The following is a 21,453-nucleotide window of genomic DNA, read 5'->3' on the forward strand; positions in this document are numbered from 1 at the left end:
ACATAACCTTAAAATATTAGCGATTTTGTATCAGCATCATATATCTTTTTTTGTGCGAAAATGTCGAGTTTTGAGCCGAATAAGCGTCATTTGCGGGAGCTTTTGATTTACTTCTTTACTTTGAAGAAATCTGCAGCCGAAGCGCATCGATTGCTTGTAGAAGCATATGGTGAGGCTGCCTTAAGTGAGAGAAGTTGCCATGAGTGGTTTCACAAGTTTAAGAACTGTGAATTTGACGTCGAAGACAAAGAACGTAGCGGAAGGCCGAAAGTGTACGAAGACACAGAATTGGAAACTTAGATGAAGATTCATGCCAAACGCAAGAAGCACTTGCACTTACATTAGGAATGACTCAACCAGCAATTTCACATCGCTTAAAATCATTGGGAATGATTCAAAAACAAGGAAACTGAGTTCCATATGAACTGAAGCCGAGAAACGTTGAACGCCAATTCTTCACATGTGAAATGCTGCTTGCCAGGCATAAACGAAAGGGTTTTTTGCATCGTATAGTCACTGGTGATGAAAAATGGATCCACTACGATAACCCAAAGAAGAAGAAATCATGGGGACAACCTGGCCATGCTTCAACATCGACAGCCAAGCCGAACATTCATGGAAAAAAGCTCATGTTGTGTATTTGGTGAGATCAGCTTGGTGTCGTATTATGAGTTGCTCAAACCAAATGAAACCATTACTGGGGCTCTCTACCGAACACAATTGATGAGATTGAGCCGAGTACTCAAGAAAAAACGTGCCCACTACTACTCCAGACACGACAAAGTTATTCTTCTGCATGATAATGCTCGTCCACATGTTGCGGCGCCGGTCAAAACCTACCTGGAAACACTCAATTGGGAAGTTTTACCCCACCCGCCAGACATTGCTCCTTCTGATTACTACCTGTTTCGATCGATGGCGCATGGCCTGTCTGAGCAACACTTCACATCGTATGAAGATACAAAAAATTGTGTCGATTTGTGGATAGCTTCAAAAGATGAAGCATTCTTCCGACGCGGTATCCGTATGCTGCCAGAAAGATGGGAAAAAGTAGTGGCTAGCGATAGACAATACTTCGAATAAAACATTAGGTTAGGTACCGTTCTTTCACAATAAATGCCCAATTTTTGATAAAAAACGGCGGAAACTTATTTATACTCCCAATATTTTTTTACAGAGAAAGAATTACTTTTCGTTTTCAACCATTTAAGCACATGAGCAGACCAACATAAAAATAACAAAAAAAATAACAATTAGAGATAGGAGCGGAACGTGAAAAAACATTATTGACATAAAAAGCACGTTGCAAAAAATCAATTTTGCAACTATTTGTTTATAACAATTATAACAACTATAACAAAAAAGCATCATATCTGTTTCTTTAATAATTTTTCCCGTAGAATCGCTTGGCGCAATCACTTTTCTTCTACAGTTAATTTTTAATAATTTGTTTATAACAATTGCAAAATAGATTTTTGCAACGTGTTTTTTACGTTAATGTTTTTTCTTGCTCTAGTACTAAGTTCAATTGATGTTTTTTTTACTATGTTTACTGGTTTGGCCATGGGGTACGTTGGGGTTTTGCCTGTTGACCGGAAGGATCGAAACTTTACTGAGATCTCTCGGCAGTGGCAGAGCTCACTCTACCGCTGTGTGCGCTCGGGAAGGAACTAAAAAGGCGATTTCTCTACGAGATCGTCCCCCTCATATACTCTGAGAGTCGGCAATGCTCGGGTGGAGTTCGGTTCTCCTCGGAATATAGTATCCCCGCTGCTTCGAGATCGGTTCGATGTTGCATTCGATGTTCACACGTATGCCTCTTTGTTGCTCCAACGCCAGGAGCATTCGGACCAGAGCGCGTGCGCGCGGAGTTTGTACGGCAATAGCGCGTCCGTTGCGCCGCACAGTAAATCGAAACATAGGAAAAAGCGGACATTACACTTGTAGAGACAAAATACAACAACTAAAACGAAATAATCATGCATTTATAATCAAAAAATGTGTATCTTACAAGGAAACTAACGGAAGTGTCCGCCTCAGATTAAAACGAGCTTTTAATCTGTTGTAGTACAAATAAAAATAAGAGACACGTATTTTTTATACGTGCCCATACGCACTTTAAGGGGGTGAAACACCCCTTTGAAGAAAATCGGTTTTTTTCTTTTGAAGCGTATACCGTCGAAACTATAAGATAGAAAAAAATATTTTAAATAAAAATTGAATGGCTTAAAGAGTAATTTATAACAACAACAAAATTTTTTTTTAATTTTTTTTAATATTTTCTCCCATCACTTACCTATTTTTTTCAAAATTTTTTTCTTTTATATGCAAAATAATTATTATTTTATTACAATTTCAACGGTATATAATAAAGTTACGATATGACATTTTCATTTTCCAATAATAATTAAATACCTCTTTATACGCAAGGTACGCGCATCCGTTCGCGCGTTCGTGCGCTATGGAAGTGACTCCCTCCGATTTCGACGTGCCTTTAATGTGTTGTACAGATTAAAATAAAGGACACATATTTTTTTACACGTGCCCTAATACACTTTTAAGGGTGAAACAGCCCTTTGAAAAAAATTGGGTTTTTTCTTTCGAAGCGTGTATCGTTAAAGCTATAAGAGATAGAGAAAAATGTTTTTAATGAAAATTGAAAGCATGTTTTTCTTGCATAAGATGACAAAAACATTTCGAGGACAGTCTGTGTCTAACGGGCGGATCCCGATAGCAGACGGGACCGAAAGCACATCACCACTCACAGCGGCCGATGACTAGAGTTTTTCCGTTGGTTGGATTAGATAAGTTAAGATGATTGATTGGTGGGCTATGGCAACGTACGCTATCGGATCCCGTCCGTGTCTAACATGAAAACGTAGACATCGAGAAAAACATTAACGTAACACTTGAATTTATACATGTCACTACTGCCGAGACGTAAACATTCTATTTCAAAATAAGAAATGACCCAAAGTACACGCGATAAGAAAACTGACTTTAATAATTTTTCTACATTCGCTTGACAAATTGAATTCAGTGTATACTGAATTGATTAAAACATTTTTGTCGCATTAAATAAAAGACAACGTAATAGCAATTAACACATACACACACACACGCGCATGCGCACGCACATGCACGCACGCACGCACGCACTCACACGCGCGCGCGCGCACACGCACACACACACACACATTAATCATAATTAGTTCCAATCCTCAGGTTCTGACTTGCAAAGGTGAAGCTCAGATGAATAATGCAATCCGAATATAATAAACACGTTCAAGTGTTATGTAAATGTGCACTTTCCTCAAATTGCATTATCGAGGAAAATATTTTCACTACTAGACATCAATATATAAATAGATTCTGTAATGCCGAGACAAATCAATAGTGTCGAAACGTGGAAGATTAAACTCAAAAGTATAAATGATTCAAAGTGAAGTACGAGGTGTGTTCAAAAAGTATCGCGAATTTTGAATTTTCGCGGGTTACGTATATTCGAATTTCGATCTTTTTGTGGCGTTATGTTGGTACTCATGTCTCTCACTTATGCCGACAAGCTCGGCCATTTTGAATGTTCACTTAATTGTTGACAGCTGCTTTGCTTGCACGTGTTTTGGATCGTCTTCGATTTTTACCTATTCAAAAAAATGGATCAAAGAACCTGTATCAAATTTTGTGTGGAAAACGAAATTAAGTGCGCGGATGCATTCCGAATGTTGACTGTGGCATACGGAGAAGCTACCTTGGACCGAAGCAACGTTTATCGGTGGTACAAAATGTTCTCAGAAGGCCGTATTGGCCAATCGTCGAATCACCGTTAGAGAAGTTGCTGAGGACCTAAACATATCGATTGGCTCGTGCCATTCGATTTTTATCAATGATTTGGGCATGAGACGGGTCGCCGCGAAATTCGTACCAAAATTGCTCAATTGCGACCAAAAACAGCATCGCATGAACATTGTTAATGAGATGTTGGACTCTGTTCGCGACGACCCAAATTTGCTCCAGAGGGTCATAACTGGTGACGAATCGTGGGTTTATGGTTATGACGTGGAAACCAAAGCTCAATCATCTCAATGGAAGCTGCCGCACGAACCAAGACCGAAAAAAGCGCGCCAAGTTCGGTCGAATGTGAAAGTTTTGCTGACAGTTTTCTTCGATTGCAGGGGCGTGGTGCATCATGAGTTCTTGCCACAGGGTAGAACGGTCAATAAGGAATATTACCTGCAAGTTATGCGCAATTTGCGCGAAGCAATCCGCCAGAAACGCCCGGATTTGTGGAAGAACAAAAATTGGCTTTTGCACCACGATAACGCCCCTGCTCACACATCGTTGCTTGTGCGCGACTTTTTGGCCAAAAACAACACACTAATGATGCCGCAGCCACCGTATTCCCCAGATCTGGCCCCCTGTGACTTTTTCTTGTTCCCTAAACTGAAGAGGCCCATGAAAGGACGACGTTACGCTACGCTTGACGAGATAAAGACGGCATCGAAGGAGGAGCTGAACAAGATAAAAAAAAATGATTTTTTGAAGTGCTTCGAAGATTGGAAAAACCGTTGGCACAAGTGTATAATATCTCATGGGGATTACTTTGAAGGGGACAAAATAGATATTCATGAATAAATAAATAATTTTTGAAAAAACACAAAATTCGCGATACTTTTTGAACACACCTCGTACAGGGTGATTATTAATGACTGTTACAGCGTTTTACCCTAAGAGGATAACATACCGACAGAATACTGTAATATACTCAGCCCTCGTTAGATGACAGCTGCGTCGAGCAGTGCCGAGTGATACGTACGTATAAACCCCTGCTAAAAAATTTTTCTCAGATTACTTTTATATAAATTTTCAAAATGTCTGTGTAATTTCATAGTTTTTTAGACTTTTTCATAAAAATTGGAATACTTTTCATAAATAGTTAGAATGTCTATATCCTTTCTCAAAATTTTTAAATGTGTTAACTATAAAGTATCCTAAGATTTCGATTATTTTTTGTTGTATAATTTCAGATAAAATATTATAAAATTTAAAATAGTTAAAAGTACTTTATAAAAATAACACGTATGAAAAATTCAAAGAGAAAATGTACACTTTCCAAGTAATTCTGATTATTTCCGAAAAATGTTCCAATTCGTACAAAGATTACGAGAAAAACTTTTATTAGGGATGTTTTTGAGAAAAATATGAAAAATTCTCATAATTATGGAATTGCTCTGAAAAGTTATGGTATTTTTTTATTTCTTATTGGAAAAACATTTAAGAAAATGTTAGAAAATCTGAAGAATTTTACATAACTTTACATGCAAATATTTTGAGAAATTATGTGATTTAATTCTTTTGTTATGTCTTTTTTGGAAAAGTGTGTCAAAATATTAGAAAATCTTAAAATTTTTTTATATTTTCTTATGGGATTGTTTTCTGATCTTATCGTGATATTATGAAACTTTATATTTTATGTTTTACTGTGAGAAATGTGAGAAAAATGTGAGAAAATTTGAAAAAAATTTTACACAAGTTTACACAATTACTTATAAATTGTTGCCATGATACATTATGAAAACTTTTATAGAAAATTATAATAAAAATTTCTCCAGAGAAAGCTGTGCATCCTGTCCGTTATATTTTGCATTTATTACCTACAATTAGATTATTACTTTTATTTATTAATCTGATTAATAAATAAACGTAGTACGTAATAACGTAAATTAAAATACTAAATACATTTTATATTTACATAATATAAAAATGATGTATAAAAATGATGATAATCAGATTTTCTTAAATCTTTTTCCAACAAGAAATAAAAAATACCATAACTTTTCAGAGCGATTCCATAATTATGAGAATTTTTTATTTTTCTCGAAAACATCTCTAATAAAAGTTTTTCTCGTAATCTTCGAAATAAATTCGCTGCTTTCATACCACCCAACAAACTGTCTTGGCGACCTCAATCCGCGTCCTAGTCCGCCGAATTCACGCCGCCCCGTGCGCGGAAAAAGTCAGAAAAAGTCTTTTTACACCACGCGCAAGTTATTACAGCAATCCCGCCGCAAATATCACATGTTGTTTTGAATGTGTTTTAAAACAAAAGTCTACTAGTGTTTTAATCTGGTGGCCTTATATCTACATATCCACTTTTGTACCATGCGTATTTAAACAAATTCCTAAACCTTGGTGATGAAAATTGAAAACGTGTTAGTGATTGCAATTTTAAAATGGAATCTCATGAATGTAATTTAACTTCTAAATCCAGAAGCATGACAACATCTGAAAAATGTTTTACAAAGTTCTTCCATAACCGGAAACCATATACGTCTAATGGTTGTCTTTGACCTGTTGTTCCCGCTGGTATTGTTAGAAAAACAATATTCTCAGCATTTTCTGGCCTATTTCTTGCAATTACATTGGGACAATGGCCAGTCCACGAATCCAATAATAAAACCGACTTTGGACCAAGATTGGGAAAATAAACTTCTCTTAACCATACTTCAAAATGATGTGATGTTAACTTGCCAGATTTAGAAGCCAAAACGAAAATATTGTTCTCTCTAAACATTGTTTCTTGTACTCTAGGACAAAATGTTTCGGTTGGTTTTTTTAAAACTATAAAAAGAGGAGATAATAATCTACCATCGCCTGAAATTATTGGCTGAATTGTATAACTATGCGTTGTTGCAGACACCGATTGTACTACGCGTTCAATCTTTTTTGTACCTTCAACTGCCAATGAACGACCGGCATGCAATTCTAATTGAAATCCGCTTTGATCCGAATTGTAAATATTTTCGAATCCGTAGAGCCCAATATAATATTTAACGTTTTCAATAAATCTATTACCTTCTGCCTCTAGATTATCTTTTGATTGTAGAGTTCTCTTTGTTATAAATTTTGTAACTTTTTGGGATACGATGTGCTATCTTAAATCTATATACCCATTGAAATGATGCTATATATCCTGGACAGTTAATCTCTTCTTGTGCTCCCAGCCCCCATTAAGCAATATCAATGTTATGAATAATAATGCCGTTCTGTACTGCTTCCTCGAATTTATTTAACGTATACGATGAAATTTCTTTCAGCTTCTCTAATCTAATACCACCTCTGTTCATTTGTTCCTGCCATCGTCGTAATTTGCGCGATGATGTGAGTTTTGGAAATTTATGTTTTACACTCTCAAACGATTTTGGCCTAACTGAACCATCAGGTCTCCAAAACTCAATAGCTCTTCTTTTGTATTCTATTGGAATCATGTCATTTTCACATGTCAATTCCTTTACATCGTACATAGGTTGATCTGCTTCATTCCATTCTTCGTCTGTTATTAAGTTTGTTTCCGAAATGTCAAATGAATTTTCAAAATCCAGAGACTCTTCTTCTTCTACTTCTAATTCATTTTCATAAATATTTTGTAACAAATTTTCTATTTTCCGTTGTACTTCTATTTCTTTTTTGGTAATAAGAGTTGAAGGCATATTTAAAAATGAAGCACTCATTAGTAGCATTATTACGTTTCTTGAATTGAACTGCATTTTACCTAAAAATGATAAACATATATGTGTTTAAAGTGAAACTAATAATTACATTTAAAAGGTAGTTACGCACTCTATTTTCTTGCTTATATTTGCATTATATTATTTATATTAAAGATCATTTAGTTAATTTACACTCTTAAAGTAATAAAACATCATATACATTGTACATACTTTGAAATTGTTTTTCTTCGTCAGAAAAGAAGACTTCTGTTAGATTAAAGAGTTCTACAAGATATTTCTCTGCAAAGCTGTAATAAAAATATATCGAATAAGGATAAGGTGAATATCTGAATATCCCAATTAATGACAAAGTAAGTTTTGTGAAAGTAATAGATGTTATTTAAAGAAATAAAATAATTATTCAATTTTTAAAAATTAAAAATATTTAAAATATTATTATACTTACAAATTCGTAGCGATTAATACACAACAAAATCATCAAGTATACTAAACTGACGCTCGCAAAGTGACAGCATTTTATACCACTGCACAGTGGGCCAGGAGAGCCGAATATGTGGCCAAAAAGGCCACGAATAAACTTTTAAATTTTTATAAATAATTTATGTCATAATATTGTAGAGATTTTAAAGTAGTTGTGACACAATTTGTATAATGTGTACTAATCCATGTTTTTTTGGCAGAACTTTGAATGCGAAGAAAGTACTATTTTTCTAGACGCAATTATATGTGATTAATGTAAAAAATAAAAGATATTTTGTAAATTTAAACATTTTTGTCTTCTTTTAGTCATACATAAGAATTAATTCAATGCATGTAAATAAATCGCAAGTGCACATAAGCTAAATTTTGTGTAATATTTCAAACATTATTAGAAAATTTGTGAAATTTATCGTACAATTTTATATTATGATTAGCCATAACCGGCCATAACGCATCATAAAAATGTGAATCAAGTTTTAATGTGTTCTGCATAACATATATTTTATTGTATACCTGCTACTTTTTGCTTTTTTTTTGTACACATTCAAGAAAATAATATATATTATGACAGTTCATGCAAATGAATAATTGACTCTCCCGTTAGCCGTCTAGAGCCCGGTTTTTCATTATCTAGTTAACTTATGTTTAAATTTAATTTGAAGTTTTAGCCAATAAGCTTTATCAATGGCATCATTATGAATGAAGTCCTTTGAATAAAATGTCAGGTAAATTTAAACATAAGTTAATCAGATTATGAAAAACCAGACCTAGGCCAGTCATCTGGTGAACTAAACATGACTTAAAAACGCAAACAGATTAATTTATGTATTTTAGAGTTTATTCAGATAAATATTTTAATCCTTTTGCAATATATGTAGCATTTCTGTACAGAAAGAGGCGTGCCATCAGTATATATGTAACATGTATGCATATATAAAAAGAACCTTTTGCGATTTGTATGAAACTTGATATTTTATGGTTTTTGAAGTCCTAAATTCGAATATATTAAAGTCTTAAAATTCAAAATAGCAGATCAAAGTTTGAATAAATAATTGGATTCTTAAATTTTTATCCGCCATGTTGAATCCATCATTTTGAATTTTGATATATTCAAATTCAACGACTTAAATTTTTAATACTAAAATTGCGACTTCAAATTTTAATACTAATGCGAAGTGCTGCTGTGCCGCGCGTGGAGATCAAGCGTTGCGCACTTGTTTACAAGCATGCATCCGATAATTCATGCTTAGACACGATCGATCGTGATCGTGAAAAGAGCGCGGACGCGAACGCGGACAATAGGCAATAACGCGCAACGCAACGTTCCGAATTCCAACGACGGATTTCGACAACAAATTTGGAACGACTAAGTTTCAGGTCTGCATACAGTATTTCTTGTATATTTTACTGATTATTGAAATATCCCTTTCTCGCGGTTCTCATATCGTTGAGCGTGTAAGTTAAAACGTGTTCCGATTACAGGTAGAACTTGCTATCATCCATCTGAGAGTTTTTAACATGACAAAATTTACGAAGCGTGAAATATTAGACGTTATTTTTAAAAATAATGACATAGATTCTGGTGTTTGTTACATTTTGACAAACTGAATATTGTTGAAGAAGATATTCGACTTCAAGGAAAGAAGCAATTAAGAGCTCTTATATCAGCTTTAAGATCGCGACAAAACACTAAATTACAGGCTGCATAAAGAATAAAAGTAAATTTGAAAGTCGTAATGCTGAGTGGCTTGATTCAGAATTTAAAATTAATGGCTGTCAATTATTTACAACTAAAAACTTGGTTTCACCAGTACCTTCTTGTTCAGGTCGATCATCTCTAAATTTTCAAAATAAATCAGATCGCTCAAAACGAAGAGATGCCTCACTGATAAGTACTGAGTTAAAGCATGATCCTATAAGCATAATAAACGCGTGCCGATTTGCTGCTAGGCGCTCTGGAAATACTGATTTAACTGCAGTTCTCAAAAAAATTATGCAAAGTCCGAAACAATCGACAAAAATAAGAAAATTGATGGACACTCCTCAAGTATCACTCAAACCAAAAACTCCGGAAGAGGCTCTTTCGTATATCTTTAACAACTCTTTGTCGAAACGCACGTACATCGATACACGCTTAGAATCACTATCATCTGGTGCAGATATTTGGCTATCATATAATTTAGTTCGAGAAGTAGACCTCAATGTAGACCATGTAAATCTCAATGTAGACCACCCAAAGAAGATATCCGTATAGTGGAATGTAAAGTAGAAGTTTCTTTGTATTCTCTCTTGAAACACACAATACAAAGAATTGTCAATATGCAGACAGAAGTGATCATTCAAGCTATGCAAAGTGCTAACCTAATTGATGCGGAGGCTGTATTCATATGCTCTTGGGGATTTGGTGGTAGCTCGGGTCACTCAGCTTACAAGCAAAATTACATATCAAAAACCACTGATAACGTCATCCCAAATGCAGACGAAAATCTGTTTGTTACAAGTCTCATTTCATTGCGATTATGTATGTCTAATGTCATCTTGTAGAATAATCCCACATCACAGTCTGCTCGATTTTGTCGACCCATCAAACTGGAATTTATATGAGAGTCAGTTGATGTTATTTTAAAGCAAAAGCAAGATATTGAAGAACAGATAAAAAATCTACGAGTCATAGATGTTATGCTAGATGATACCTATCGTATTCGCATACACTGTTCATTATTTTTAATACTAATCGATGGAAAAGTATTAAATGTTATAACGAATACAAAGTCGATGCAAACGTGTCCAATTTGCCACGCGACTCCAAAAGATTTTAATACATTAATAAATAAAGAAACAGTCTTCATACCAGATCCAAATTCGTTGCAGTATGGACTCAATCCTCTACACGCATGGATACGAATTCTTGAATGTATTTTACACATTGCTTATAGGATAGACATTAAGGTATGGCAAGTGAGGTCTAAGGAACAAAAAGTTTTATTCATAGAAAAGAAAAAAATAATTCAGAACATTCTTTGGGAAAAATTGGGTTTTATTGAGGACAAGTCAAAATTAGGAGGATACAGTACAAGTAACGATGGAAATACCGCACGCAGAGCTTTCGCAAACCCCAAATTTCTTGCTGAACTGCTAAATCTGGACGTTACATTAATCTGCCACTTGAAAACGATCTTAATCGCTTTATCTTGCAATTTACCAATCAATCCAGTACGATTTGATAAACATTGTACTGCTAAGCAAAAATCTATGTCCAACAGTACTCTTGGTTTCCTATGCCTTTGACATTGCACAAAATTCTTATGCACTGGGCTGACATCATTAGTACAAGTATATTGCCTGTGGGAATGTTGGGCGAAAAAGGTTCTGAAGGTCATAATAAAAATTATAAACACTTTCGACAGTTTCTCAGCAGAAAGCATAGTCGTGATGCAAATCTGCAAGATGTTCTTTATCGAGCGCTTGATACATCAGATCCGATAATTTCAACGATAAATTTTCGTTCTCGCTTTAATAAGAAAAAAGTCCTTCCAATTCCTCCAGAAGTACGAGATTTACTCAGCATTCCAAACGTTGTCGGCGTCGAGGCAACAGCATATGGTAACACCAAAACCGAAAATGTCCATGTTAGTGATCTGCAAGAGTCTTTTGAGTACTTGGATGAAACGGTATTATCAGACGAAGACATCGAAAAATAAATAAATGTATAAAAAATTAAAACGTAAACAAAAAAATTTTTTAATGAAAAATAAAAAAAATATAAAAAACAAAAATTTTTTTCTTTCTTTTTTTCTCAAAATATTTTATTTTAATTATATCATTTGCATATCTGATTTTAATTTCGTGTCATGAATAATTTTTAACATAACCACATGTAATTATCATTTAGATGTTTGCTTTTTTTATCTCAATATTTTGAATTCTGGGGTTTGATTAAAATCAGAAAAATATTAAAGAATATAGCTCGCTATTTTGAATTTCAAAATAATGTCAAATCCAAAATTAGCGATCCCAAAAACCTCTAAGAAAAGGTTTTCAATATAATTTGACTTGTTTTTGTCTGTCGCGTTTGCCATTCTGAATCCGCCATATTGAATTTTGAATTTTAAATTTTTGACATCAAATTCAAAATCAGCAACCTCAAAAACCCCCCCTATACCAAGTTTCAAGAAAATCCAGTCAATTTTGATAATTTTGTCCACTATTTTACATCCGCTATTTTGAATTTTAAATTTTTGACATCAAATTCGAAATCAGGGACCTCAAAAACCGCCCTATACTAAGTTTCACGCAAATCCATAACCATTTTGAACTTTGGCCACTTTTTGAGGTCTCCTGGCCCACTGTGCACTGTTCTAACGATATATGTTTACATTATGTACTAACCTTACTTCGAACATTCTTCATATCTTCTTATCTTTACCTTGACATTTAATTTCTTTGCGATTTCTTTTGGTTACTACGAAATAAAACGACACTACACTGAAGAATAACAACAATTACGGTGTTGTAAGACATTAATTTCTTGTTTAGAAATTAATATGTAATTAATATAAGTTAAACATTTATTTACTGGTCTACGTGATTTGACTAGAATATTTGTTCTCTTCAACATTTTACAGATAAAGAGACTTGGATTACAAAAAATTATTACGTACACAAAAAATTATTCCATACCTTCACTATCTAACGCCAGCTCATCAACTAACAACAAGAGAACTAACATAAAACTAATTCAAAAATTAGTTAGAAATTTTATATTTTATACTGCATTTATACAATTCAATTAATGTGTTTATTAAATTCGATTAGTGTAGAAATATGCATAACCACGCTACTGGCGCGTGCACTTTGGGTCATTTTCTATTTTGAAATAGAATGTTTACGTCTTGGCAGTATTGACATTAGATTCAAGAGTTACATATGTAAGGAAATGACTCAAAGTGCACGCGCCAGTAGCGTGGTTATGCATATTTCTACACTAATCAAATTTAATAAACACATTAATTGAATTGTATAAATGCAGTATAAAAGATAAAATTTCTAACTAATTTTTGAATTATTTTTATGTTAATTTTCTTGTTGTTAATTGATAAGCTGCCGTTAGATAGTGAAGGTATGGAATGTGTGAGTAACAATTTTTTATAATCTAAATCTCCTTATCTGTAAAATGTTAAAGAGAACAAATGTTCTAGTCGAATCATGTAGACCAGTAAATAAATGTTTAACTTATATTAATTACATATTATTTTCTAAACAAGAAATTAATGTCTTACAACACCGTAATTGTTATTCTTCAGTGTAATGCCGTTTTATTTTGTAGTAAATGTTTTTCTCGATGTCTGCGTTTTCATGTTAGACGCAGACTATCCACAAAATGTTTTTTTCATCTTATGCGAGAAAAACATGCATTCAACTTTCATTAAGAACATTTTTCTCTATCTCTTATAGTTTCGACGATACACGCTTTGAAAGAAAAAACGCAATTTTTTTCAAAGAGGTGTTTCACCCTTAAAAGTGTATTAGGGCACGTGTAAAAAAATACGTGTCCTTTATTATAATCTGTACAACACAGTAAAGCCACGTCGAAATCGGAGGGAGTCACTTCCGTAGCGCACGAACGCGCGGACGGGTGCGCGTACCGTGCGTTAAAGAAGTTTTTAATTATTTTTGGAAAATGAAAATGTCATAACTTTATTATATACCGTTGAATTTGTAATAAAATAAGCTTTATTTTGCATATAAAAAAAAATTTGAAAAAAATAGGTAAATGGGAGAAAATATTAAAAAAAAATTTTTTTTAATTTTTTTTTACTGTTATAAATTACTCTTTAAGCCATTCAACTTTTATTTAAAACCTTTTTTTCTATCTTATAGTTTCGACGGTATACGCTTCGAAAGAAAAAAACCGATTTTCTTCAAAGTGGTGTTTCACCTCCTTAATGTGCGTATGGGCACGTATAAAATATACGTATTCCTTATTTTTATCTGTATTACAACATAAAAGCTCGTTTTAATCTGAGGCGGACACTTCCGTTAGTTTCCTTGTTAGCAATTTAAATAAATTTTGTATGCAATATTGCAATAAGCAATAATTTTTAACAATTTTTATAAACGAGCAGTTACCGCCGGCATTAGTGTTATCCAATATGCATTACGAAAAGGTTGTACAGTCGGTTTTTTCATATACCGTTTATTCATGAGAAAAATTAAAGGCACTTTTATTACAAATCCATCTTTTTATAATATAATTATTATATAAAAGTGAATATAAAGTAATTACTTATGCAAATGTGCACGGATAGCGTGTATGAAGGCATTTATAATTCTAAAAAATGATTTTTTGTAATATAATTTTATTATACAATACATTATTGACTTTGGAAAAAAATAATCTTTAATTTGATAAAAAAAATTTTGGAAAAATTAAAAAAAACTAGGTGGTATTTTGTTAAACAAAATAAATAAAAGAATTCTTTTTTTACAACTTTTCTTACAACTTTAAAGTACTCTGCAAATTATATAACTTTGTTAAAAAAATTTTTTTTCTGTTTTTTGTACTTTCGACATTCACTTTGAAAGTAAAATATCGTTTTTCCAAAGGTGTTTCACCCCTTAAACATGAAATTCCGCACGTATAAAAAAATACTTCTCTCAGATTTTCGTGTTTACCAATATATTTCAAGGAGAATCAAAACGGCTCCAGATAACCGTGACATGTTCCCATAGTTTATCAATTTATTTTATAGTTAACTCTTTCTCTACGGGGATCAACGTCTAAATTCTGTTATTACTGCACAAGGTGCCAGTTTTGGATTTCATGTAACATTTTAGATGGTTTTTTTGGATTATATTACAAAAGCATTAATTATTACAAAATACAAAATACTATTATAAAAACTATTATATCATCTGTCTAGAAGACATTTTTTAGTTTGTATTTATATTTAAGGTAAAGGTTTATTTTGTGTTTTTGTTTAAGAAATATCATTCATAAATGAAATAATGTTCCAGATGTGACGATTTTTTGATACCATATAAGCAATCTATTTTATCCTTTTTTTCATTAACGAAATAACAAAAATAGAACATCAAAAGAAAGGTTATTTGCGGGACTTTTATTGTCAACAAATATATTACTTGAAAAAAACCTTTCTTTCATGTGTATGTATTCTTTATATAATAATAACAATCTATATTTTTATTGTTAGTGGCTCTAAAACGTTTGGATGATCTAGAAGGTGCCGAAAGATCCTTGACGAAAGCACACGCATTATCTCCTCAAGATCCGTTAATATTGATTAATTATGCTGTGGTGCTCGATGCTCACGGCAAACAACTTAATGCCACGGAAATTTTAACGGCGCTCAATGATATTATGGCTGTTGTCGAGGTCGAGACACAGGTAATTTAAAAATCACGTGACATTTCAACATTACATATTAATTATGCATTGATTCTACATTAATATATCATGTTATATAGATATCGCAAATGGCAAAGAAGTTATCAAAAAAATTACAACAAGGAAAAACAGAATCAAACATCAGTCAAGAAATGCTAACGGAGGAATACGAAAAACGAGAATTGAGCATTGACGAAGTTTAAATATACAGAGTGTCCCATTTTAAAAAAACAGACCTCCATAATGAAGCATTTTTAGCAAAAATGTTTCAGACAAAAGTTGTATGGTTTCAAGGGGAACATAAGATGTCATTAATTTGACCTTGAATAGTTGCTTGAAGGTCACGTGAATGTCACTTTCAATTTTTTAAAACTGCCTACTTTTTATTGTACATTTTTATAGCTTATTTCGAGACCTTTCCAAAATACTATAAATAAATATTTTTTCATTAAGTATTTTTCGAGTTACAAGACTTCAAAGTTACAGTACCCTCGCATTAGTATCACTCAAAGTGTACCACGTGGAGGTTGCCTAGTTGGATTTACACCTTTTTTGTGTTCGAAGAAAGATCGGAGGATGACCCAATCAGTCAAGAAAAAGTCGGTGATCGAGTTGGTCAAGACAAGATTGATCAGTGATCCAACCAGTCAAGGTAAGATCGGTTGGTGATCCAGTCAGTCAAGACAAGATTGATCAGTGATTAAAGGGAAAATTGGAAAAGATCCGGTCACTTAAGGCAAAATTTAAGAATATTTTATCGCAATAAACGTAGTCTATCGCAAGAAAGCTGTGTAAGATATAATCACTATTTCAAATATCGCGCTTATGTTTAATGACGTCTCAGTCGCGATACAAGCGCCACAGCCTTACTGTGATTGGGCCTTATGCCCATGTGAGAAGATCTCGAGAGCGTATTGGTCGCTTGAGTTAGCGATGGCGTTTTTGTCGGTTTAATGACTAATCGTATAGCGACCGGCATGGCAAAAGGTCGTGTGTAATGTTGGATGGAAATAAAGTGTGTGTTTCACCGGCATTTTCAAATTTTTCCCTCTGCCTTACAGCAGAGTCTAATCTAATCTCAGAAGAGGGATATTTACGCACGCATATTCTGGCCTTAGTGTGTGGATCAGAGACAGAGTTAGCCTATACGCATTAAACTTGATAGTTTTGCATTTCTCCGCGTTTTCTGACGCCTCTCTTTGTGTAACCTACGTTCACGTGATTGACACGTGTGGTTGCATCAGTCCTGGTTTGCACGCAGTTACGGCAGGTACGCATTTTCTTCTTCGTGTGTTTCGTCGTTTGTGAGACTGCTTTCTACAGCCATGGATACGATAGCGTAAGAAAAATACAGGTGTGCTCATCTTAAACAAATTCTGATTAAACACGGCTACGAGCTGAGAAACACAAGAAAAGAATGTATCAAACAGCTTATTCTAGTGGGCGTTCCAGAATCTTCGCTTGATATAGGCTCGATCGAACAGAATGCTACTTTGAATTTATAAAACGAAGTAGGAACTTCAGGCTCTGGAGCGGGAAATAAAGAAATTCCTAGTAAAAACCGGCCTCAGGAACCTTAAAAATTAGCATTTGAACAATTGTTAGTACGAATGGCACAACAGCAAAATTTTTTTGATAGGCTAGACACATTATTTGCTGCTTCACAAATAAGTGGCCAGACATGTACAACAAATACTACCGGAAGTGGTGTACCTCAACCGACATCAAGGATATCCGAAATACCTTCCCGATCTGTTATACAATCGGTGCTCTATGCACAAGTTGAACCTTTATTAGAGTCACAGATCTCTACGTTTAGTGGTACAAGAGATGAAGATGTTGAATCATGGATTCGTTGTGTGGAACAAATAGCCACAGTTCACGGTGCGTCAGACAGTATTGAATTTTTCAGTGCTACCAGCAAGCTTCAGAAGCGCACTCGCAAGTGGTATAAGTTAAATACTACACCAGTTGCAGAAGATTAGAACACTTTTAAAGCATCTATTACAAAACGCTTTAAAAGGTGCATATCTATCCATGCAGCACTCAAAAGTATTCAAGCAAGACATTGGTCAATAGGAAACGAATCTTTTCATGATTACGTAATGGACAAAATAGTACTCATGAATCCTTTCAATCTGTCACAACAAAACCAGATTTAGTTGCTTATTGGCGGTATACCCAGCTTGTCAATTCGCAGCACTGCTTCTGCACTGCAAGTTGAAGACGTTGATACATTTTTGGATAGAATGTACACCGTTGCTGAATCCTGTGATAATGCTTTCAAGAAATCTTCACTTATCTTTGCTCGTAAAGATAATAACAAAGATAAAAGCAAAGAATCACCATCTTCGCCAAAGAAATCTTCACCAAGGAGATCACCTTCACCAAAGGATTCGAAAGACATTTTATGTGCCTACTGTAAGGCCAGAGGACACATGAAAATAGACCGCTACAAACTCAAGAAGAAGGAAAACTTGTCTACAACTACGTCAGTTCCAAACAAAGATTCTACTTCTATAGCCGCTACGAAAGAAACTCCACAGAAGGAAGTAAAGATCTCTTCTCCAAAGGATCTATTGTCAGTTGGTTACGTTCGAGAGGATATTGAACTTAAAACAAGTACCCACTTTTTTAGAAATTACGTCTTTAAATAATATTAGGAGTATAAATAAGTTTCCGCCGTTTTACAAAAAATGGCGCCACTAGTATGTTATGGTTGAAATTGTCTGTTGTAAAACGTTATATCGTAAGGTTGGACATCTGGCAACAACATAACCTTAAAATATTAACGATTTCGTATCAGCATCATATATCTTTTTCCGTGTGAAAATGTCGAGTTTTGAGCCGAATAAGCGTCATTTGCGGGAGCTTTTGATTTTGTTCTTTAATTTGAAGAAATCTGCAGCCGAGGCGCATCGATTGCTTGTAGAAGCATATGGTGAGGCTGCCTTAAGTGAGAGAAGTTGAGTGGTTTCACAAGTTTAAGAACGGTGAATTTGACGTCGAAGACAAAGAACGTAGCGGAAGGCCGAAAGTGTACGAAGACACAGAATTGGAAACATTATTAGATGAAGATTCATGCCAAACGCAAGAAGCACTTGCACTTACATTAGGAGTGACTCAACCAGCAATTTCACATTAATCGCTTAAAATCATTGGGAATGATTCAAAAACAAGGAAACTGGGTTCCATATGAACTGAAGCTGAGAAACGTTGAACGCCGATTCTTCACATGTGAAATGCTGCTTGCCAGGCATAAACAAAAGAGTTTTTTGCATCGTATAGTCACTGGTGATGAAAAATGGATCCACTACGATAACCCAAAGAAGAAGAAATCATGGGGACCACCTGGCCATGCTTCAACATCGACAGCCAAGCCGAATATTCATGGAAAAAAGCTCATGTTGTGTATTTGGTGGGATCAGCTTGGTGTCGTGTATTATGAGTTGCTCAAACCGAATGAAACCATTACTGGGGCTCTCTACCGAACACAATTGATGAGATTGAGCCGAGTACTCAAGGAAAAACGTGCCCACTACTACTCCAGACACGACAAAGTTATTCTTCTGCATGATAATGCTCGTCTACAAGTTGCGGCGCCGGTCAAAACCTACCTAGAAACACTCAATTGGGAAGTTTTACCTCACCCGCCGTATTCACCAGACATTGCTCGTTCTGATTACTACCTGTTTCGATCGATGGCGCATGGCCTGTCTGAGCAACACTTCACATCATATGAAGATACAAAAAATTGGATCGATTTGTGGATAGCTTCAAAAGATGAAGCATTCTTCCGACGCGGTATCCGTATGCTGCCAGAAAGATGGGAAAAAGTAATGGCTATCAATGGACAATACTTCGAATAAAACATTAGGTACCGTTCTTTCACAATAAATGCCCAATTTTTGATAAAAAACGGCGGAAACTTATTTATACTCCTAATATTCCATGTAGTTTATTAACTTTGATGGACACGGGAAGTCCTATCTCTTTTATTAAGGATTCAATTTTTCAAATTTTCTTTGGTCAGGGAAACGTACCCGACAATAAAAGTAAAACTAATTTTCATACTTTAAATGGTATGCGCATTGATGTTACAGGATCACGAGAGATGAATATTACTTTTGCTAACTTACCAAATGTTACTAATAAAGTAAACTTGCACATTTTTAATAATGAACCTTAGCCTACTCATGTTAATTTGGCTAAAGATTTAAAAAATAAATAAATAAATTGGATCTTAGCATTAAATTCTCGGACACCAAAGAAGATAGAGTCAAATTATTCAAAGAAATTGCTGCTACTGAAATGGTTGATGAATATAAGGACAATAGTTCCTCTCTTGTTTTCCAGACTGATTTTGGTCCAGAAGTAGATAAACAATTTTGCTTTGATCACGGAAATTGAAAATAGTCGCGTTGAAAAAAATAACGATGATTATTCAATAACAGTTGCAATAAAAGATAATTCTACGTTTGCGTATTTGCATGGACGGAACTTCTACAAATTTAAGAAATAGTAAATGATCTGTTGGCACGACGCATCATTAAAAAGAGCATTTCTCTCTATTGCTTAAGAATAGTACCGGTAAGGAAGAAGAATGGTCAGATACGTCTATGTGTGGATCTGAGACCGTTAAATGAACGCGTCCATAAACAATAGTACCCTTTTTCCATCATAAAAGATTGCTTTGCTCGACTGGGTGGTAAAAATATAGTTTATACACGTTTAAACATTAAAGGCAGTTTTCATTCCATTAAAATACACCCAGATTTTACTAAATATTTTTCATTTGCTCAGTGCGAATATCTTTATTTGCCTTTTGGTTATTTGGAAGCTTCGGCAGAGTTTTGAAAAAGGTTAATTTCAGTCTTACGACCTTTAATAAGAGATGATAAAATAATTGTTTACATAGACAACATTCTCATTCCTACCGAGATTGTTCAGAAAAATTTAAATATTTTGCATGAAGTTATGCTTTTGCTGAAACAGCATGATTTTGAACTCAGTTGGCAAATGCTTATTTCTCAAATCTTCTGTCGAATTTTTGGGTTATGTAATTTTTGATAAAAGTATCACTTTAAATGATTGTTACGTGGAAGCAATTAAAAATTTTCTTATTCCAAAAAATGCGCATAAAGTGCAAAAAATTTTGGGTCTTATCAATTTCTTTAGACATTTCATTAAAAATTTTGCTACACATGCTAAACCATTATATAATCTTCTGAAAAAGTAGGTGTCATTTGATTTTAACAAACACTGCATTTAAGCATTTAGTGTTTTAAAATCGGCTTTAATCTCTTATCCAATTTTGAAATTATATGATCCAAAATTACCTATTGAACTACAAACCGATGCCAGTTCTGTGGCAGTTGCAGCCATATTATTTCAAAAACAAGAAACGGGTAAATTAATGCCAGTAGCCTATTTTAGTCAAGCTACTAATTTGGCTGAGAGTAAATATCACTCTTTTGAATTGGAAAAAATGGCTATTGTTAAAGCCATAGAAAGATTTTATTTATATCACCGTGGTTTACCGTTTACAATTATTACTGACTGCTATGCAGTAGTGCATGCAGTTAACAAAGCCAATATTAATCCCTTTATAATGCGATGGATTTTAAAATTACAAAATTATCAATTTAAAATTATTCACAGAAAAAAGAAAAAGATGGCTCATGTTGATGCGTTGAGTCGAGTTATTTGCTCCCATTGATTCAAATCTTTTAGAATTAAAATTACAGTATAGACAACTTGCTGATTCTCGAATAAAAAACATTGCTACTTTTCTAGAACATTTGGAACATAAAAAATTCGAATTTATTGATGGTTTAGTCTATTGTTTGTGTGAAAATAAACCAAGATTCTATGTACCTGAAGGCATGATCATACACCTTCTGCGTATTTACCACAATAACTGTGCGCATTGCGGCACTGAAGAAACTATACAAGGTATCCAAGACAATTATTGATTTCCTTCTTTGCGTAAAAGAGTTCAAAATTAAATTGATAATTGTATTATCTGTATAACTGCAAATTTATCCTCTAATA

At 34.0% G+C, this 21,453-nt stretch overlaps 1 protein-coding gene and 1 long non-coding RNA gene across 6 annotated transcripts in view; one reads left to right on the forward strand and one right to left on the reverse strand.

Annotated features, from left to right (window-relative positions):
- Window positions 1–15,728, forward strand: part of LOC105197158 (Bardet-Biedl syndrome 4 protein homolog) — a 184,678-nt gene extending 168,950 nt beyond the window's left edge. Inside the window, exons 9-11 of one of the 4 annotated variants that reach the window (XR_005574898.1) lie at window positions 4,719–4,812; window positions 7,746–7,861; window positions 15,206–15,344. Coding sequence is in view for 3 of the 4 variants with exons in the window: in XM_039449760.1 (XP_039305694.1) it covers window positions 15,206–15,399; window positions 15,480–15,602 (317 nt within the window). In the remaining variant the exon portion in view is untranslated. Of the gene's footprint in view, window positions 1–4,718; window positions 4,813–7,745; window positions 8,279–15,205; window positions 15,400–15,479 lie in introns of those variants that run through there. The other 3 variants (XM_039449761.1, XM_039449762.1, XM_039449760.1) reach the window with 3 other exon arrangements.
- The window catches only part of LOC120357898, a 59,965-nt gene that overhangs the window by 22,658 nt on the left and 15,854 nt on the right, over window positions 1–21,453 (reverse strand). The window lies entirely within an intron of this gene.

The sequence above is a fragment of the Solenopsis invicta genome, chromosome 5 (assembly GCF_016802725.1).
Source record: "Solenopsis invicta isolate M01_SB chromosome 5, UNIL_Sinv_3.0, whole genome shotgun sequence".
NCBI classification, from domain to species: domain Eukaryota; kingdom Metazoa; phylum Arthropoda; class Insecta; order Hymenoptera; family Formicidae; genus Solenopsis; species Solenopsis invicta.